This window comes from Muntiacus reevesi, chromosome 13, assembly GCF_963930625.1.
Source record: "Muntiacus reevesi chromosome 13, mMunRee1.1, whole genome shotgun sequence".
In the NCBI taxonomy this organism is placed as follows: domain Eukaryota; kingdom Metazoa; phylum Chordata; class Mammalia; order Artiodactyla; family Cervidae; genus Muntiacus; species Muntiacus reevesi.
In genome coordinates, this window is record NC_089261.1 from 55,253,629 (window position 1) to 55,276,581 (window position 22,953).

Below are 22,953 nucleotides of genomic sequence, written 5' to 3' on the forward strand. Positions count from 1 at the left end.
CAGGTAATTATCCCATAAACTCAGCTCAACTAGTACCTCCTCCAGGAGGTCCTCCTTGGCTTCCACCTCCTCCCTCCCTATAGGCGTCTCTCCTTGGTACTCCCCATCCTCCTCTCTGTCATGGTTCTTACTAGTTGTGCTATAATTGTCTGTTTACTGCTCTGTGCCCCCATTAGAAGGTAAACTTTGTGAAGACTGTGCTGTTTTCTTTACCTTCATTTTATCTCCTGATTTCCCAGGCAAGAATACTGGAGTATGTAGCCATTCCTTTCTCCAGGGGATCTTCCCGACCCAGGGATTGAACTCGCATCTCTTGCATCTCCTGTATCGGCAGATAGATTCTTTACCACTAAGCCACCTGGGAAGCCAAACATTACTTTCCCTAGTAGGAAAACAGAACGGCCCTGACTGTGTAAATTGAGAGGAGAATAAGCAAGAGAGAAGGACATAACTAAAAACCTCACTTCAATGAACAGCACAGTCATCAGAATGAAGGAAGGAACACCAGAGCTGAAAGTTCTTCTCATGACTATATCATCTTCCTGCCTTTATTTTCCTTCTAGTTTATATAAGGTGGGCAATAGACGGGGTGATAAAACAGGAAGAAAGCTGAAGTATTAAAAGTGTCTGATGATTTCACTGATTCCTATCAATAGATAATGAAATTTACTCTTCCACTCAAGCTACTTAACACTCTATGTTAATACACAGTAAAGAAAACATGAAAATTCCAAAAGAGCAAGGTTAATGGTGTGAACTACTAATGCCACCAACCACATCAGTAAACAAAAGATGTTACAGACATCAAGCCATCACATGACAGCCACTTGGAGGGGGAGTGCTGAGGAAACTCAGAATGAAAACAAAGAATGCCTGCCATCTAGCTGTCAACTGCCGCAGACACGCCCGACGGTGCACTCTGAGGAAACTCAGGATGAGAGAACACAGGATACTGGCCCCGGATAGCTGAGGTGCATCTAAAGGAACGACTGTAATGAGCCCAGACTTTGCATCTTCCCATACACAGAAAGGACATCCCTGGTGGCTCAGATGGTAAAAGCATCTGCCTACAATGCGGGAGACATGGGTTCTATCCCTGGGTTGGGAAGATGCCCTGGAGAAGGAAATGGCAGCCCACTCCAGTATTCATGCCTGGAAAATCCCACGGACAGAGGAGCCTGGCAGGCTACAGTCCATGGGGTCACAAAGAGTTGGACACGATTGAACGACTTCACTTTCACTTTCATACACAGAAAAGGGCTGATTTCATTAACTTGAGATTCCTTAATTATCAATAATCTTTTGATGTTCTGGCTCCCTGCCCTTTGTTGCAAAAACTCCCATACATCCTGGCTCTTCAAAGCAGTCCCTCAGAGTGATCTGAGACTTCTGTCTCCCGGGCTCAGAGTCCTGAGAAAGTCTGCCTAATAAAACATAGCTCTCATCTTTACGGTTGTGCATTTTTTTCTTTGCATTGACAGTGGGCTCCACTGGATTTATTAAAACAGCAAAGAGCAAAGAAATCTAGTGAGTGAGTATAAGGATAAAGGGCCAATGTTATAAGCCAAGATGTCCTATATTTTACATATCATAGAGTTATAAATACAAGGGCAAATCTGTTCAACTAGTATGAAGAACATATGAGGCTCCCCCAGTGGTGTGTTAGTCAAGAATCCGCCTGCCAATGAAGAAGACACAAGAGATGTAGGTTCAATCCCTGGGCCAGGAAGATTCCCTGGAGAAGGAAATGACAACCTGTTCCAGTAATCTTGCCTGGGAAATCCCATGGACAGAGGAGCCTGGTGGGCTACAGTCCATGGAGTTGCAAAGAGTCAGATGCAACTGAACAACAGAGAAGATACCACAGAGAAACCTTTGTTATTATAAACTGATATGATCTAAAATTTGACAAGGTAGTAAATCTGGTACCTCATGAATGAAAAGGAAAAAAAAATAGAAAAAAAAAAGAGATTTGCTTTTTTGGTTGGAATTCCTTAGGACTCAAAATGAACATAGAGAGAAATATTTTTTCAAAGTCTCTAAGAATATTTCTTAAAATATTCAGAGTCACCAGTTGCTTTAGATGGGGTGGTATTGAGGAGAATGTTGCCTGTAATTAGTTCAGTTATGTGGTATTGTGAAAAGCAATTAAAATACATGGTGCCAAATGAAGCAGAAAAAAAATTAAAAATGAGAATTTAACAGTAATTTTTAGGGAAAGTAATAAATCATTTTAAACTGAAATAATTCAATTTGAACATCTTTCTCAGGGACAGAAGAATAACAGTGCAGTTTTCTGTACTTGAAGCATAAATTCAAGTGGTAAGATACACCCATTATCAGTCACTTGACAAATATCTGCTGAGTCCCTATTGTTTTCTGTCCCTGGAGACACAGAAATAAATAAGCAATGTTTCTTCTTCTTAAACAGCTCATAATTGGGCAACTGCAGTAAAGCAATAGAGCATGTGTGCTAAGTCACTTCAGTCTTGTTCGACTCTTTGTGACCCCCTGGACTGTAGCCTGCCAGGCTCCTCTGTCCATAGGATTCTCCAGGCAAGGATACTGGAGTGGCTTGCCATGTCCTCCTTCAAGGGATTTTCCCAGCCCAGGGACTGAACCCACTTCTCTTACATCTCCTGCACTGGCAGGTAGGCTACTGACCACTAGTGCCACCTGGGGAAGTAGATGACTTAAGCCTATTTGGGGGAAAAGAAAAAAAGATACAGTGGACTATTTTGAGAACACTTGTGATTCATCCGTGAGGCAAGAAGATAAACACCAATAAACTCTCCAAATAGGGGGGAAAGTATCTGTATTTAGGACTGAAAACAGGATAGTCCTCACATTGAGGTTTAGATTTTTTACAGTCATGGAATTCATCACTGTCAGATACACCCTCTGTGAAGAGGATGGACAGCATACCCGTTAACATACAGCATGAAACTGGTTTTCAAAAATATCATGGATAATTTCATGACTCAAGAAGTATAGAATTCAACCAGGAAAGATGCTGTATCAGATCAAATGCTTGCTGACAGAGGGAAACTCACTCAAAATGTGAAGATAATAGGAAATGATGACAGGGTCCATTAGCTTCTCAGATTGATCATGATAATATCAAAGTCCATGAGCTGAAGTATTCTGTAGCATTATACTTTAACAAAGAAAATGGATAGATTTAGGAAATCTAGAGAGAACTGTTGATCTTGACGACATTTTTTAAAGAGTTTACTTCCGGCCAGGCTTATTAAATATAAATAACTCTTGAGAAAGACAACTGTAAATGACAAAGAATTGGATATAGGACTCCATGTGAAACTGATGAAAATGAAAATTTTCATGAAATATTTCTAAAATGAAGGAAAACATAGCAAAAGCTAAACTATGCTGTCTAGATTTCAGACATGGAGGACCAAAAAGGAAATTGAAGACTGTCGAGGTCAGTTTGGTCATCCGAAAAGTACTGATGTCCAAAGAGGCTGACCAGTCCGTCAGAGTCACACTGCTGTTAGCAAATCTAGGCTGTGACACCAGTTCTTCACAGAGCCTGTTCAGTGCACTGGTGGGAATACCATCAGAGCCCGTTTGTTCTCGTTTTGCTGTAGACAAAGGCGCCTCAGTTAACGCACACCCAACTCAGTAACCAGGTAAGAAACTTGGTTGTTTACACTTCCCTGTGTTCAAAATTAACTTTCCCTACCCTCGTCCCTAAAGCAACACGCCAACAACACACCGTTTTATGTGTTCTCACTCCCATTTTGCTTAAATGAACGCACCAATAATTAAACAGGTAACTGTTCAACAACTTTCATAAACTATTATAAAATCAAGCAAAACGAGAACCTCACAATTCTTAATATACATCTTCTAATTCATTTCCTCTTTCAGAGAATATAAAGTCCAACAGCTGAAAGGAATTTACTTTCTCCTATATAGCTAAAGTACTTATATATCTTTTTTATGGAATTGTAAATCCTGCCCCCTCTCCTCCTCCTCATCGTTTTTTCTCCTCCTGCCCTCACCTCTCCAGGCTCCCAACATATACATTCAACTTGAGAGGCAAACGCAGCATGAAGACGGTGAGGTTCAAGAGGGAAGAGCTTTTTCCTCTGTAGTCTCACAATATATAAGTGAATTTTCTGAGTTATTCATTAAACTTCTAGAAATATAAATAGAATAGTGAAGAGCAGCTATGAGCTATGACATCCTCTTGCGCTCAATCAGTAAGAACTTCATAACTCACTTGAGACTGGCAAGTTCCATATAATACATGAATATAAAGGCCTGGGAAGAATGTCAATAGCTCCCTCCGCCTACAGATTGTGAAAAAGTACCTCATGGAAATATAATAGATTAATTCCAAAGTTGCTGAGTTTAGATGGATAAATAAATAGAGCAAAAGACCAAGGTACACAGACCAAATAGAACACAGACCAAAGTCATGGGTGCATATTCCACTTACACACTTTAAGATTATGAACAGAAGCATTTTATATATGGCACTTAGTTGTATTTTAAAATATTTTGTTAAAAATCAAGCTTTTAGAACGTTTGACAAGTCATTTTGTCTTATCTTTCCCTAATATACCCTGGAGAAGGAAATGGCAACCCACTCCAGTATTCTTGCCTGGAAAACCCCATAGACAGAGGAGCCTGGCAGGCTACAGTCCATGGGGTTGCAAAGAGCTGGACACGACTGAGCGACTTCACTTTCCCTAATATAAGAAGGCTCATAGAAAATATCTGGGGGACTTCCCTGGTGATCCAGTGGTAAGAATCTGCTTTGCAATGCAGGTGACCCAGGTTCGATCCCTGGTCAGGGAACGAAGATTCCACAAGACACAGAGCAACTAAGCCCATCGGCCACAACTAGAGTGCCTGTGCCACAGTGAAAGATCCCACAGAATGCAGCGGGGATCCCACGTGCTGCAACTAAGACCCAGCGCCGCCAAATAAACAAGGCTGCATTTAAAAAAATAATTTCATAAAAAGAAAATATTTTTGGCAAATGTTTTAGGCACTTTCAGATTGCCTGGACCAAGGACACAGGAAAAATCATCAGAACAAAGTATAGAATCACCACCCAAACCGTCACCTCCAGGAAAAGGGAAAGCGGTAATCAATCCTGACTCTGTTAGTGAGTGTATTTAAATTGTAGAATGTAGCTGCTCCCAAGACTTCCATGTTGCTTGTCTCTGTCATATTACAAATCAGAGGTTAGGAATCATACCCTAGACACTTGGGAAGAGTTAATAGGCTTCCAAAACTCATGCCTTGCAGATTTTATGGCGCAAGGATCAGAAGGTGCAGATTTATTTTTCTCATGTTCCCTTTGTCTCATCTTCCTTAGGTGATATATTTCTTTCTACCCCGAGAGCCACTTTTCTCTTTCTCTTTGAAATTTATATTAAACCAATCAGTATTTTAAAATGGCATTTCCCTTTGTGTGCATAAAAAAATTACAAGGTTCACACGAGTGAATCACTTAAAAAGTGTCTTATAATTACAGTGTAGATGATTTTGATGATAATTTGATTCATTTAAACTGTATTTAACATGAGTGCAATATCTCTCACATTCAATTTTACTTCTCAAAATTGACATTTGGAGAATTAAATAGATTATCTAGATATATTGAAATCAAGGTTTAGAGGTTTGGTCAGCTTTTAAAAGAAAAAAACATATATGAAGAAGACCCTTTGAGGATACATTAGTTATTTTAGCCATATGGATAACTTATCAAGTATTTTTATGGTATCTGGCTGGTGTAAATGTGCAGATAGCCCCTTCCCTGTTTAATGCACATTCCTCCTGATAATATATCCTTAATAAACATTTTTTAAAACATGCCATTTGGTCCTAGGTTGAGAAGCAGCTGCTCTTCCCTGGTTTAACCCCCCATTTTATTAAGTACAATTCATGGGTTTTTGGTTGCTATATTTTATTTTGAGTTCTTTGATTCAAAGTGTTGCATGTTTTTCTCTATCTCTTATTATTACTGGGTTTCTGCAGGGGAAAATTGCTCATTGTTTAGGGGCTCTGTCTTAGTAACTTTGAAGTTTGGTATCACTCAATCTGATTATCATGCTATCCATGTCACTGCTGAAATGCATAACAGAGCAAGGCTACGAAAATGTTAAGGTTTATTTTACTGTTATACCAGCTTGTTAATTAATGGCTTTTTTAGTAACAGCATGATCTAGTAATTAAAAGCAAAGGCCTTGGGATTAAAACCAAATTAAATGCTGGACCTGCTACTGGCTAGGTAGTAATCTTGAGCAAGTTCCTCATCTTTAAAATGGAGATAATAACAGTGCCTTCTTCATAGCACATATTAGAAAACAATTTAAGGCAAGGCACATGAGGCATTCAGCATCTTGCCTGTCATTGTACTTATCATTATTTGCTAATATCATCATATCACTTCTGGTAACACAATGTATGTTATCATTCAAAAATTAGTTCCATGAATTACATATATATATTATCACATATCTTGTAACTGTATCAGATGTCAAAGTCATCATTTACCACACTGTTCAGTGCCTTTTTGAAATTCAAATATATTAGCATTATTAACACTACATATATATGCATATATACATGCACACACACACACTGCAATGTATAAACGTGTGTATGAATTTTTCCTACTGAATCCACATACATACTGTTTTAACAACTTTGTTTTAAATTCTAGAATTAGAAAGTCAAACTAATTAAGAGCTTCACATTTCTAATACTTCCTCCATCATCTGAAACGATGTCTCATTTCAAATAAAACAAAACCCAATAGATAAAAGGAATTTGTTTTGCCATTTAGCCAAGATATACAAATATATTTTTTATGGAATTGTCAAGTTTACCCCCACACTGCTGACTCCCATGATTACCAATATTTAATAAATGTTTATAACAGTTCTGTGAGAATGGTATCCAGGTTCAGTATCAACTTCTTAGAAAATTAAAATGTATGTTCACATGAAATGAACTTAAGTTTCCAAAACTGAGGTACATACCTGCATTCAAAAAAGGTAGGTTATCTTTTCTGCTCACACTTTCTGGGGCTGAACATTCACAAACCAGTGCACACTAGAAGGAAAAAGAAGAAAGAAAACATAGTTGAACACGATCAAATAAGGAATGAGATTCTTTTATTTGCAAAACATGAGGCCGTGCACACAGTTTCAAAAATTTTGAACAAGACATTTTTGAAAAACTATTTTGAGCTGTATCTTTAGGATGAATCTAGTTTAACTTGTGATTATTTACTTACATATAATATGATTTTATTATGCAATTATAGACTACATTTCAGTTCGAGTTAAAGACTTCTTAGGAAAGAAAATCTGTACTTTCTTTGTGGAAAAGAACCCTCCCTAACATGCTAGAAATAGGTTCCCATTACAGCAAATCACCTAGGACAAGGTGAATGGCTTTGTATTTCTGTCACCTGGGTGGGTCGATTTTGGATCAATAAAAAGCAAATTATTTTCTAGTTTTTAAGTAAAGGCAACTGTAAGTAAAAGAGAAAATATATTGTAGCATCTAATTTCACAATGCAAAAGGAGACTTTTTGTCTCTGGCAAAAGATACAAACACTTGCTCATAAAGGATGAGGGTACTTTATAAATAAGCTGATGTCCCATTTATGAATAAGTAATTTATACACAAGCTAATCTAGAGATAATAGATGATCTATTAACCCATGATAAACAGATTCAGCTCATGTTCCTTTACAGAACAGACACTGCTCTGGACAGGAGAGCAGAGAGATAGAGAGAGACACAGAAACCCACCTCCCTTCTTCTCCAGGGACTGGCCCGGCTTTGAGATTCACAGCCACAGAGGTCATTGTTCATGTATTTTGAGAAGGGACACAAATAATTTAAAACCTTGATTTAAATGCTACTTTCTGTATTCTTAAAGTCTGCTACTCATTCTTCTATCATAACATTCATCACATTACTCAGGAAATTTCTAGATGGAGAAAAATGTTCTTTCCTAAATTTTTTAGTGCTTATGTTGAGATCCCACTGAAAGAATGAATAACTGCAAATAATTCTTTAAATTTAGTGTTCTCTAGATCATTTCTGCAACCAACCAGAAGTCAGAGGTGATTCCTTTTTTTAATCCACAGGTATTTTGGATATGCACTTTCCAAATCACCACAGCAATGTGGAAGGATCCTTAGACACATTTAAAGCTCTTTATTTCTCCTATTTACAACATTTTCTCTACTTCTTTAAGCCTATATAGGGCTGTTAAAGTAATCTTTGGTAAATATTATATTCAACATCAGTGCTTGGTTCTAGAATGTAAAATGGTTATTTACTGTCCAATCAAGTTCAATATTCTCAGAGTGGTCCTCAAATGCTTTTATGCTTTGTCCCTGACATCCTTCCACATAATAACTAGGTACACGGCTCTAAATCATCTTCCTTTCCAAAAGAATATCATCATCTACAATACAACTTATAGGGATGGTTTAGATTAAACCTTTTTAGTGAAGAAGTTCCTAATTCCCAGAAACCAGCCTATTATCCTGAGAAACTGCTTCTTTTTATGGAGGCAGTCCTGCCTCTTTGAAATCAAAGATAACTTCCTGTTTCCAAACTAAAGGCCTGTTTCATTTCACCAAATGAATACAGACATATGACTTTTATATAACCATATCTTCCATCCACACTGGAAAACCGATATTAAGGACATTTTAAACTAATATTCTTATTTTGCAAAGATACTGTATTTTAAAGTTCTACTATTCAGAATCCTCTCAAGATTTAAATCCATTGAGCATAAACAGGAAGTATCTAATAAACACTTACTAAATTAATATTTTCATACTTGGACCCTGGTTATTGCTTTCTTCAATTGTTTCCTGAAGTGTACACTTTGTGTCACTATTTAGATTGAAAGTTCTCCAGGCCAAGAAACTTATTTCTTATTTCCTTAAGCTATATTTCAAAAAAATTTTTTTTACATCGACCTTAGAGTCACTGTTACACTGTGCCAGTTGCTACAGAGAATGCAAAGATGGAAATGAGGTGGAAATTGTGCTTAAGAAGGTCCAGCTATTTACACTGTTCATTGCTATGATGATGATGGATATTTGCAGCATTACACATTTGCATGGTGTGCACATGAAAAGTAATGACTCTACATTTGTGATTCTGAGCAGGAATAACAAAACATCACATGCTTTTTGTACCATATGTAGCACCATAACCCTATTGATTGTGATGAATAATTTTAAAAGTATCTTTTGATGGTAAGTGTGGCCAAGCAGAAGAAACATAAGATATGTAAAATTCTTAGAGCTAAATGATTTTGACTCTCAGCTAATATATCAATTTGCTACGTGTTGATCTAGAAAATTAGCAGTATTGTATGAACAATAATCACAAAGCTCTGTATGAATCCATCAAGACCAACACTTCATGGCTAAGTACTTTCACATTTGTTAGTTTTTTCCATCAATCACGGTTCTCAAAGTTATTCTGGAGTCTCCTGGAAATTCTTGATGACTTTTTTAAAAGATACTTTCACTTAATTTATTATACTTTTTGGCTGGGTCACACAGTATGTGGGTTCTTAGTTCCCTGACCAGGGATCGAACTCATGGCCTCTGCAATGGAAATTCAGAGTGTTAGCCACAGGACCACCAGAGAAGTCCCCCTGATAACTTTTGTCTTGGTAGCCTTTGTAGCATCTAGCACAGGGTAAAGACAATTTTATTTTAAAATTAATACTAAAATATTATTTGTCTGTTTCCTTCTCTTTCTCTTATAAGCATATAGTAGAATTTTCTAGACTGTATCACCCAATCAAGTGATAGCTAACGGTATGTGTACTTATATACGCTTCTGTTTTAAACATTTCCTGTTTGACTTTCTAATATGATAAATGTCTACAGATATAATTCAAATAAGTGAATTATATACAGTATAATTACGAATACAGTAAATGTCAGTAGATAAAATCCACCTAAATATAAATTTCAAGAGTATAAAACAGAATTGCTATGCTTTTGTGATCTCATGGCTTAAACACCACCCAAATATCATCTGGTGACTCACAAATGCATAACTCCAGTTTGAACACCCACCTGAATGCCAGACTTGAACCTCCAGCTGCTTTGATACATATATATTTAAATATCTAAGAGCAATGTCAAATACAGCATCTCAAAATCTCCCATCTTCCTCCACCTGCTTCTCTCGGTGTTTTTGAAAAGATGGTAATTCTATTTTTTAGCTATCCTTTTCTCCTGGAGTATGGCCACAATTCACTTTCTCCATCAGCATCACCCTGATCCAGCCCGTCTGCTTTTCTACCCTGGATCTTCACAATCATTGGGTTTCATTCTGCTGTCCGTGCCTCATGGTAGGCTCTACTCAATACAGCAGGCAGAGGGTCCTCTTAAAATATGAATCAGACTTCACACCTATACACTCGTCTCCTCAACTGCCTTCACACGTAGCCCAGAGCCTAACGGGCTTCAAGGAGGTACACAGTCTGTCTTCCCTGCTTCAAGAATCTGTCCTCAACTCCTATCACTCTCCTCATTGGCCCTTCAATTCTAGTCACACTGATCTTCTTGCTGTTCCTTCAACACAAGGAGCTTCCTGCCATCTTAGGACCTCTGCTTTCTGCTCACTCCACCTATAATTCTTTCTCCTTTCAGAAATCCACAGTTCTTATTCCTTATTTCCTGCACGTTTCAGCTCAAATATCATACTACTAGTGAATCTATCCTTGACCATCCAGTTTAAAATGGCCACAGCCTAGGACTCTCCAGTCCTTTTTTCCCTATAGCAAATAGCACCATCTGACCAATAATATACTGCTTATTTTTTTACTGCTACTTCACAAGAAGGAGGCATCTGTGCCTACTTGGTTCATTGATGAATATGCGTGTGTGCTCAGTCACTTCGTCGTGTCTGACTCTTTGCGACCCCATGGACTGTAACTGACCGGGCTCCTCTGTCCACGGGATTGTCCAGGCAAGAATACTGGAGTGGGTTGCCATGCCCTCCTCCAGGGGATCTTTCCAACCCAGGGATGAGCCTGCATCTCCTGCAGCTCCTGCACCTCAGGCAGATTCTTTGTGGCTGAGCCACTGGGGAAGCCCTTGTACAGTGCTATATGTAGCCAAATATTTTCCCATCTAGGAGACAATTTTGGATTTAATTTCTTCAAACTTAAAATTGACTTCATTTATTGATTGATTCAGTTTCCTTCTGTTAGGCTCAGTTCTGGGCACTGAGGGTAGAAAAGAGAACAAAACAGACAAACACCTTTCTCTCAGGAAGTTTAATTCTAGTGAAGGAAATAAACAATACATGAGATAAATAAAAAATACATATGAGGTTGGACAGCAGTAAGTACTAAAGACAAAATAACTCACAGAAGAGAGGGTGTTTCTGGCGGGCATTGCAGTTTTAGATATGGTGGCAGAGAAGGCTTCGGTGAGAAAGTGATTTTGTGTAAAGACCAGAGGAAGTGAAGGAGTGGAGCACAGATACTGGGGAAATGCTACATGGATAGATTGATTGACAAAGCTCATGGACCCAAGTTAGAAATGTATCTGGAATGTTCAAGGAGCAGCAAAGAAGATAATGTGGCTGGATCAAGTTGGACAAAACTGAGGAGCAGAAAAGGAGGTGAAGGATATGAAGGGGACCAACACTTGTAGGACTATAAGTGAGGATTTGGATTTATCGGGTCTTCCCCTGTAGCTTGGTCAGTCTTCTGGGAGATGAGGGGCCACCTAAGGAATGACACATTCTGTATTATATTTTAGTAAGTGCTCTGCTGAAAACAGACTATGACGGTGGTGAGGATGGCAGGGAAGGAGGTTGGAGGGAGTCAGGGAGACATGAAAGAGACCACAGTAAGTCCGCTACCTACGAACCTTCAAGTTGTGAACTTCCAAAGATGCAGACATGCATTCTACCAACGTAAGCGTGGGTGAAACTGCTGCCTGCCCTCCGTCTCCTATTGCTGATCACCCTTCAGCTCTCCCATCTCCCACCTCCTCCTGCTCCTCCAGGCAGTAACTCTTCTTGCCTGTTCACTCGATGCCAGCCCTCCTATGCCAGCCATTGTATGGTAGTACTGCATTTTGTAAGGTTAAAAATGTTTCCTTATTTAATGTTCATGTTTGTTTTTTATGTATTATTTGTGTAGAAAGTATTATAAGCTGATTATAGTACATTACTACAAGCCGATTGCGTGAGTTGAATACCTAGGCTAACTTTGTTGGATGTATGAAAAATTGGACATATGAACGTACTCTCAGAATGGAACTTGTTCACATGTAGAGGACTTACTGTACTGCAAAAATCTAGGTGACAGACAATGTAGGTCATAGCGCCTTAAGCGGTCACAAGTTGTCAGATTCTGAATTTATTTAGAAGTCAAAATGAACAGGATTTACTGCCGTATTGACTATGGGAGGAACAAAGGATTGAAACATAACCCAAAATTTAACAAAAAATTTTTTTAAATAAACTTAATGTTTTTCACCTTACACGTTAGCTTTCTAAAAGGACAATGTTGGTATTTCTTTTGTGCATTTTTCTTTGTACTATTCTGTCACTTTAACACTTTGTGTTCTATTTCTGTGTTTTTATGTATCAAATAGAAGTTTGAACCAGTAGAATATGGTGAAGGACCCTATGCACAATCTTCCTTTGATTTAAAAACAAACAAACAAAAAAACCCCATAATAATATGGTTTTAGGAAACAAGTAAAGGTGTGTGAGAGGAAAGAGCTTGGATCTTCATTTATAAAGATTCAAGATTAAAATGTCATATTTTTAAATCAGAGGTACTATTATGAACTGAATCACGTTCCTTGGAATTCACATGTTGAAGTCCCAATGTTTCATGTCACTGTATTTGGAGATAAGGACTTTGTGGAATGGGTTAAATGAGGTCACAAGAATAGGACCTTAATGTTACAGCTCATGTCCTTAACAAGAAGAGGAGGAGACACCAGAACTCCCTCTTTCCCTCCGTGCATGTGTCCCATGGAAAAGCCTTGTGAGGACACAGCAAGAAATCTGCAAGCCAGGAAGAGAGGATTCACCAGGAACTGAATCATCTGGCACTGTGGTTCGGGACTCAGTAGCATTTCAGAACTGTGAGAAATACATTGCTGTTTTTTAAGTCATTTAGTCTATGGTATTTCATTACGGCAGCCCAAGGAGGTTCATACAGGTACTAATTTTCTATCTGCTCAGTATATATAAGGGATAACATGTGCCACTTAGTACACGACTATGGTGCAAAGAGTTGTTCCATTTCTTCCCCCGCATTCGTGCAAACCAGTGAGAGGGATGTGGTTTTAGGATAACCTCAATCTCAGTTACTTTGTCTTTTCATATATTTCAGCCATTGACTAACTTCAAGATTTAAATCACTATTAGTAACAGACCATGTGAATACATTTCATAGAGAGTTTTTGATTTAGCAAGTCTGCAAAAGGGTCCTCATATTTGAATTTCTAATGAACACTGTGATGATTCTGACCGCACTTTGAAAAGCACTGCGATAGCATTCTTTCCACATAACTCTTGTAAATATCATGCAGAGTGGACCTTATGACATGCTCTTCATGACTGTTCCTAGGGATTGCCAACAGGATTTACAGTAACTTTATAAAAAACTTTACAAAAGGTCAAGAATGCAGATAGGATAAAGCTAAAACCAAGAATGCTTGATGTGGTTAGCATTTTAGTCCACTTATGACAACTACATGGTACGTGCTGACACTGCCACCTATTTTTAGAACAGCTCAGTTAACTCATTTTTTTAAGTTCATATTACTAAATCAGAAACATTATGTACGACTTTAGTGGGGCATATTCCTGAGTATCAAGTTCTCCATTTATGAAAAGAACATGACTCAATTTGTGCTATCCCATAATAGCAACATTGTAAAGGAGTCAAGGGGTGAGCCAGCTTTGGGAAAAAATAGAGGTGGCTGGTAATAGGTTAGGAAAAATGGAAAGTAGGCTTCCTTTGAAATGGGAAGAGTTTCAGCTCCTGGTCTCCATGGGTTCAGGCACAACTATCTGCCTATTTCTGCCTTTAGTTCATCCTGTCCCCCTGACACCCTCCCCACCTTCTTAACCTACAAATCCTCCCTCTCTAATCTTGACACACATAAGCATCCACGTGGTGATGACTAACAGGAGTCTTACATAGAACTCCAGAGTTAACAAGGACTGAACGACTGAACCTAGCCACAAGACAGGAATCTTATTCATGACCTGGAATACATTCTGAGGGAGAGTAGGGAACTGAGAAGAACAAGGCTTGGGGAAGTGGTAAGACCCTAGCCTATGCAGACTAAGAACAACATTTTTTTTGAAAGTCGGTTTAGATTTTTTTTTGTAATGTTAACAATTTGTTAAGTGCTAGATAAGTACTGTCTCTCTCCCTTGTAGATGCTTCTTCAGTACCAAAAATTAAAACATGCTCCCAGACAAGGGACACTAAGCCAGAAAATAGGTCACAATGAATCATGTTATTAAAAATGCTCATTTATGAAAAGGCAGACATTCTAATATATAAACAAATTCATTTTCCTGAGGTGGGGGGGAACTATTAGTTTATAACTCGATCCCCTGTCCCTCAGTGAGACAGGCAACTCCCTTCCTAAATCAGGACTTTAGACTAATAATTGTCTCTCTATTTAAAGAAAAGAAAGTAGAAAGGAAATAAAAAATCCTGGATACTGACAATATTGGGGCTTTTATTCTGGACTTCAAGGAAGCTGGCACTGGCCCTCCCCGTCCAGAATCCCCACCCCTTCCCCACCAATCCTCCCAGCCCATTTACCACTTCCTGCTTATTTTTTTCCATAATTTCCTAAGGCACAGAGTTGTTCAATCTGTCCTCCTTCACATGAAAACAAAACCCAAGCTCCAACTATATCACTTTCCAAAGAGAATTTTGAGAGCAGAGAAGTGGTTACATTTGGCAATAGGCCTCCCAGAATGTTCTGTGCATCTCACACAGGGCTAATTACTGCAGGATACAACAGCGATCAATACTTTTGTTCTAACTGAGAAGAGGCTGTGCCAACACAGAGAGCCAGCTGCGAAGAGAAAGGTGTTCTGAATGGTACGTGGCTTTGCATAGCTTCATGCAAACAGGCCGTCTGGGTTGTGAGGATGAGACACACTTCAGGTACTCCCATTCCAAGGCTGATTTCTCATTTAGCTCTTGAATAATGAGATTCCATACCCCACAGAGGTGATGGTGATCCGGGCAGCTGGCAAAGCTGATCGTTTCTAATTTAATTTGTGCAGTGAGCTGACTGGGAGCCTACCTTTTGTCCCTGCACATCTGTCGTGATGTTGTCGGCTTCCCCATCCTCAATCTCCCCCATCTTCACGACACTGACTTCTATGGTGCCGACAACTTTGCCACCATCTGAGGTTCTGCAGCCAAAAATAAATGAAAATGAATGAAAGGTAAGACTCTTCTCTTTCCAGAAAGTATATCCAAACATGTTTGTTTCTGAAAACCACTAGGACTGCTTTTTACCTGCATCGGTTGTAATGAACAAATCTGCTTTTTAGACATCAAAACCTGTACATCATGTTGCTGTTGTTTTTAATTTCCAAAGAAAATTAGGCATGGTAAGTGCACGGACTGTCAAAAGCTACCTCATGAAGGTAAAATCACCTCCAGGCTCTCAAGAGTAGCCAAGACTATGGATTCATGCTCCGTTTGATAACCCCATGTCCCCACAGCAGCATCAGTCATGTCTCCTCTGCACCCATCTCATGGGATACTGTCCACATCTATTACAGACACTACATCTGAATAAAACAGAAAAGAGTAAAAACAACCTTATATTCCTCTATGACCCAGCTGTTGGCTATAAACTCTGATTTTATGCCTTTCTCCTAATGTCATTTTTCTTTCTCAGGGACCAGTTAAAGATGATTCTCTCCCAGCAAACATCAGAAAGTTATAGTACAAACAGAGCAGAAATTAACCACTGAAGTCATTTAAGATAAACATCGCTTTTTCAGATAAAGAAACTGAGATTCAAGAAGATAGACTCATTCGTGGAAACAAAGTGGCAAAACCAGAAACCAAGGTCTGTATCCTCTTTAAGTCTGTTGACTTAAAGTAGTCCTCCCTACTTAATGAAAATGATAATTTTATATTAAGATTTTCATCATAATCACTGTTACACAAATTTTATGGTTAACATCAATAATGAAAACAAAAATAAAGTTAATAACAACAATCCTCTAAGAGTCTCACATTTATTTTCTGGGCAATAAAACATACAGAATAAATGATGGCATCATGTCATGGGAACACTGTAAGATATAATGATGCTCTTCCCTTTAAACTTACTTGGAAGATAGGCAGGTAAGTCATCCATTGGTGGGGTGCGGCGGCTGTGGCTTCTCTCTAAGCCTAACTGACTAATGTTAGTTACATAATCTTTCATTTTCTTTATTTAGTCATTTAAAATTTTTATTTTAAATTTTAATCTGAATATAAATGGCATATTTCAACCAATTCCTTAAAAATGTCACTATTTTATTATTAGAAGTGTCAGAAAAGGAATAGGAAGATAAGTATAAATAGTTTACTAAAATGCTCATTAAAAAAATGAATAAGTTAGGTGAAAAGGAAATCCAATTTTTACCAGATCATAAAAAGTTTTTCTCAAAATATACAGAGTACAAATTAAACACACCTTTTGAATTACGCTTCTAAGAAAAAACCAAATTAGAAAAATTCTAGAGACCTATACATAGGGAATGCAATAATGTAATAAAATAAAGATTATGTACATAGAAAAATAAAAGTGATTTACTTAAATAGTGTATTAAGGTTCTTATTAAGTGTAAAACAAAATGCTTCTTTGTGATTTTTAAATCAGTGCAAAACATAATATTAACTCAATTATTTTAATTAATATAGACATTTAAAGTATTTAATATAGAGAAGATATATATGCAGATGACAGTATTATCTATGATACTGTAAAAATAACTATTTAAACTCCAATTCTGAGATAACTTTAACAATCAATTATACCATTTTCCCACTTGAAAATTATGTAATAACTTATAAATTATGAATGTGACATATCTCTGTCCAATTATTCGGTATCTGATAGTTAAATAAAGAATTTAATAAAAGTCCTGGTACTACTCATAGTTTTTTCTGGAAATCTGCAGACTCCTCCTTCCCACAATTTGATAATCAATAACAATTAAAGACCCCTTTTTCTTCCCATAGGCATTGTTCAAAAATTTTGCTTAAGCAAACTGCTTAATTTCTAGGTATACAAAGCTTGTGTACAGCTTTCTGAATTTTTTCACTGAACTAAACTAAATAACGTCATAGTGATTTGAAAGAAAGTCCAGACTTCTTACAGCCTCATTCCAGTACTGAGCAACAAACCAATATTTGCAATAGTAGGTGAAAGTCTGAATTCAGGAGTTTGAGTTATCTGCCAGCTTCATGACCTTGGACAAGGAACTTAACCATGTGAAACTTTGTAAAATGGAGATAATAATTTTATTATAAGGACTACTACATGATTTATGTAAAGTTCTCAGCATGATGACTTACACAAGATAAGTGCTTCTTCCTTCTCCCTCTCCTCTTCATCCCAGTAGCAACAGTAGAAGTATCAATAAAATTGCTATTGTCATTAATGTCTTTGTTGTTGTTTAGTCACTAAGTCCTGTCCGACTCTTTTGTGACCCCATGGACTGTAGCCCTCCAGGCTCCTCTGTCCATGGGATTTCCCAGGCAAGAATACTGGAATGGGTTGACATTTCCTTCTCCATGCTGGTAGCAAGAAATACTATAATCTTTTAATATAGTCTTCGATGCCTATTTTAGTAAAATTTCTGAAAACAACTGAATTCAATTCAGAATTTTACTAAAATGGGCATCAAAGGCTGTATTCAAAGATTACAGGGTTTCTTGCCACATGCATCTCAAGAGTGTCTAAGTGCTTATTAGAGATGCAAAGACTTCATAATGACAGATGACACTATAAAGTTTACATTCCTAGTAGTGCAAAAGAATACAAGTTCATACCAGTTACAGAGAAACTGAACCTTTCAAAGTGCTAAAGTTAGATGAAGAAGCAACACATCATGGGCTTATGGGAATAAGCTTCTGAACTGTAGCTATATATAGTCCCTTTAAAAAAGTATCTGTCTGCTTTTTAAATACAGGCACATCTTGTTTTACCATGCTTTGTTTTATTGCTCTTTGCTTTTTTTGGAGCATCACAGTTATTGAGTCAGCTTTTTACAAATCGAATGTTCATGGCAACCCTATGTTGAGCTAGTCTATCGGTGCCGTTCTTCCCCATAGCGTTTGCTCTCTGTGTTTCCGTGTCATTTTAGATTAAGGAAATCTTGAGGGATTCTAAAACTTTTTTTTCTTTTTAGATAAGAATCTCTTAGTACCCCAAAGCATGCTTCTTCATCCGAGATTTATGGGAGACAGAGTGGTGAATCTAGGTTATAAACTGGAGAGCTGAACCCAAGATACCCAAAAGCAAGGGTCATCTTGTCAGTGAACTGCAATGTGAAAAGCAGAGGCAGTTTTCTATTTATCCTGTAACAATTTACTACCCACAGAGCATGGGTATTCAACACTTCTCTTCAATCAGGCAAATCACAATCGAAATACCTATCTCATGTTTCCAAAGGCTGCTGTTTCAAAAGCGATTAAAAAAATTAGAAAACAGTCATTCTTAAGTGATTAATGATGCTTTCAATTTATCACTCATTAGGTTTAGGAGGCTACTAATAAATGTGGGCATGTTGCATGCTAAGTCGCTTCAGTTGTGTCCAACTCCTTGCTACCCTATGGGCCATATCCTGCCAGGCTCCTCTGCCCATGGGATTTTTCAGGCAAAAATACTGGAGTGGGTTGCCATGCCCTCCTCCAGGGGACCTTCCTGACCCAGGGACTGAACCCAGGTCTCCTGCACTGCAGGAGGATTCTTTACAGTCTGAGCCACCACGGAAGCCAGTATTCAACGCATCCGTATATATTTTACTGCCATTATGACACTGCATCTTGGCATTTTCACAAAGATACAAATTTCACTGAACTAAGAAACAAAAGCAATCTTCATACACTTTCCTAGCAATTTATATGGTCATAAGAACAAGATACATTAATAAATATCTCAATCTATATAAAGAATAATAAAAAAAAAAAACTATGTCATTTCAGCCTCTTGCCAGGTCATTACCACTGCTTAATGCAGAGAGCTATAAGAGAAGTAAAAGATGAATAGTTCATGGCAGCTACATTATTTCAATCACAACATCAAGTTCCTATTTCCCTCAGCAGATACACTTAAATAATTAACCATGCCAACAAGATGGAAGACAGAGAAGGGGAAATTTTCAGCAAAGCAAATCTATACTTCCTTATCACTTAGGTTTTCATGCTTAATGCATTAGTGATTAACATTCTATAAAACCTTCCTTTAAAATAACTCCCCTAATGCTTCCTAATGAAATATTCACCTTGACATGCTGAAGCATACAAACATTTTAGAAGACTGAAGCAAAAGGAATGTGAAACAGTTTTCTAACAAAAGACAATTTAATGACATTTTTCCTCTAAACTTCTTTGTCACCTATTGTACCATCCTTAGTAGAGCAAAAAGAAAAAAATAATGCTGTGGAAGTATTAAACAGCAACATGCAAATAACTCCTCTATTTTGGAAATGCCACAGAGATCCAAATGGCTCTGTAAACATCCAGGGGGAAACCATCATTAGCAGTGTCAATCTCTGTGAATATAAAGTAGCCTTGGGGCTAAGCGCAGGAATCGTCATCTGGGAGACATGCGTGCTGGACATACAACCAGGCAATGAAAATCTCACCTGGACAGAAAAACAAGCAGAGGCCGTAAGTGAACAAATGGGGTTACTGACTGAGTGGACTCTGACGATCGTTCTAGAGAATGCATTGGGCCTCAGAGAAGTGAGAATTCTACTGAAGTATGTATGACTAAACACACCTCTCTTCTGGCTGAACTCCACACATTTCAGAAGCCATATAATACTTACAAGCTAACACTCAAAACTTTTCAGTAATTCTCAATATCATAGCTTACACACTTTAAGATTTAGTCTTTAGTTTTCTTCTCTTCTCTCATTATAAGCTTATCTCCAGAAATTTCATCCATTATAATGGGATGCAATTATCCTATCTCTGAGGATCTAGCACAATTCTATAGGTCCTATTCTTACTTGCCTTCCTATTCTAGAACTCCAAATTCCTTTTGTCAAGATAGAAGTTTATTCTATGAGCTTGCAGTCTAACTTGTCCTCTTCCCAAACCCTAACTCACATCAGTAGTGTATCACTCTCCAAAGGCCAAAACCACAAAATATTCCATTTCTACCAATAAGTCACTACACCCTACTGATTCTTCCCCCAGAATACCCCTTTTTTTGTCCCTTCCAGTGGCAACATCTTAATGAGTTTCACCAAATTTCTTTCATTGCACTTGAAGGACCTACTTCCCATCTTCCAGAATCTTTCTCTTCCTTTGTGTTCATGTCAGGCTCTCTTCTTAAAGACCTACTATCACTATTTTATTTTCTCTGCCAAATTTCCTCAGATATTGACCAACATCTACCCAGAGAGTTTAAAGTGTAGACTGTCTTTCAAAACTTATCCAGGGTTATGGACAGCTTGGTATTTTTGGTTTAAACTGATCCATGTCATCACACACCAGTAAATGACCGAGTATGATATTAGTGAAAAACACAGAGATCTTTGAGTGACAGAGTCCTTGGTTACAATGTTGGCTCTTTAAACAACTAAGTGATCAGGAGTGGGCAATTCAGCCTCTATTAAGATTTATGAGCTATAAAATATGAAGGTAGTAAGCCACCCTACTTATCTCACAAGGTTTATGTGTCCCAAAGTAAAAGATCTTAAGCTTAAATATAAAAATGCCTTTGAGGGAATTTCCTGGTAGTCCAGTGATTAGAACTTGACACTATCGCTGTTGTGGGACTGGCTCTATCTCCGGTCAGGGAACTAGGGTCCCACAATCCACACAGCATGGCCCAAAAAATTGCTTTCATGTATGGTAATGGGCACAACTGTTATACTTATCTGGGCCACAAAGTTCCAAGAGCACATCGTAGATACGTTGATTATCAGTTTTTCAGACTATTTGGCTTGTAAATTCCTCTTTACTGCTGAAAATAGTACTATCCAAATATGAATAACTGCCTCAGTACCAATAAGCTAAAGAAATAGTTCTCTCCTCATGACTCTATTAAAATATACACATATATATCAACATATAGTGAGTTGTATTTGGAAACTTGATTCAATGCTAGATGTAAAGCATAAGCTATTTCTTTAAATTTTAGAAATAGCCATCTCTTTAAATGCAATAAATACCTCATCAGCAAGGTGAGACAATACCTTGGCATCTTGTAAATGTCCTTGTCAGGATTCCCAGTGAACCAAAGCTACATTCAAGTTGACAGGTCACCATCATCTGCTCTTTGGTACATAAGATGTTGCAAGTAAGATAGAAGAAGCACACACCATACTCTTGTACCCACTGGATGAAGCTTTAAAACCTGTACAGGCTGCACAGAGCAGCTATTTGAGGACTCAAAGTAAACAGTGCCAGACACGTTGGGGAAGAACATCAGAATTTTAAATACCACTGTCCCAGAAGTTAATTTACCATTTTTTCCCCATCATACCTCATGATCTAGACTTAATACAGCCCCAAGCCCAGAGATGGTCATGGCGTACACAAAGAAAGCTCCAGGAGAAGCTCTCTAACCTGGCTCAAAGAATAGAAAAGAGGTCTCCTAAAATTCAGAAGTGATGAAATCACTTTTCCTGTCTTTACTCTCTTGGATCTTAGCCCCCAAACAATCCAGTGGTGGCAGCAACAAAAATGACAACTAGGAGGAAGTGCAGGAGCCTAAAAGGATGAGGAAAGGAAGGATTCCTCTCTGATTGGAGCTGTGATCCCAATGGGATAGGGTGAATGTCCTTTACTTTCTCTCTCTCTCTGTTGTCCCCTTGTCTTGGCCTCCAGAAGAAGGTGTAGTTGCATGGCAGAGAAGTGAAAATCAAACCCCACCTTTCTGGATAAAGAATCTTTTGATCCTTCCCTTTCAGGGAAGCCACAGGAAATGGGGATGTGCCAGAGTGCAGAGAGGAGGGAACTTAGAAAGGTACATCTTAATGTTCTTCATGAACTTCTGGGCTTACCTCAAGCTGTGCATGCATGGGTCTAAATCATGTATGAGACACTTTAAGAAATAATCTATGGACTACACTACCCCCAGCACCCAGACTGTCACCTGGGTGATAAACTTGAAGGACAGGTACGAATAACACTGTGAAAGTTTTGAAAACAGAAGTGATATTGCAACTATGAGGTTTCATAAGACACAAGGTCAGCATACAAATAACAGCAATTAACAATTAGAAACTGAAATTTTTAAAAAAATATAATAATCATTTATAGTAAGTCCAAAACAAATCTATCCTTAGGTATCGATCTAACAAAAATATACAAGATCTATATGCTGAAAATGACAGATGTTGATGCAAGAAATTTTAAAAGTTCTAAATAAATGGTGAGACATACTGTGTTCATATATGGGAACAAATTTATTAAGATGTCAATTCTTCCTAAATTGATCTACAGCTTTAAGGCAATACCAGTTAAAATGCCAGCAAGGATTTTTTGTATATATTGACAAGTTCATTCAAAAAATTATAAAGGCAAAGTAAATAAAATGGCCCACATAATTTACAGGAAGAACAACAACAATGGAGAAATTAAATTTACTGATTTTTAAGATTTACTGGAAATCTATAGTAACCAAAACTGTGTGGTAATGACAACAGGACAGATATATTG

General features: G+C 37.8%; 1 protein-coding gene across 3 annotated transcripts in view; it reads right to left on the reverse strand.

Moving 5' to 3' along the window:
* The window catches only part of INPP4B (inositol polyphosphate-4-phosphatase type II B), an 838,347-nt gene that overhangs the window by 229,272 nt on the left and 586,122 nt on the right, over positions 1-22,953 (reverse strand). For all 3 annotated transcript variants that reach the window (XM_065904252.1, XM_065904253.1, XM_065904254.1), the window contains 2 exons: positions 15,350-15,461; positions 7,023-7,095 (listed from right to left, as the gene is read on the reverse strand). In XM_065904252.1, coding sequence (XP_065760324.1) covers positions 7,023-7,095; positions 15,350-15,461 — 185 coding nt within the window. The remainder of the gene's footprint in view (positions 1-7,022; positions 7,096-15,349; positions 15,462-22,953) is intronic.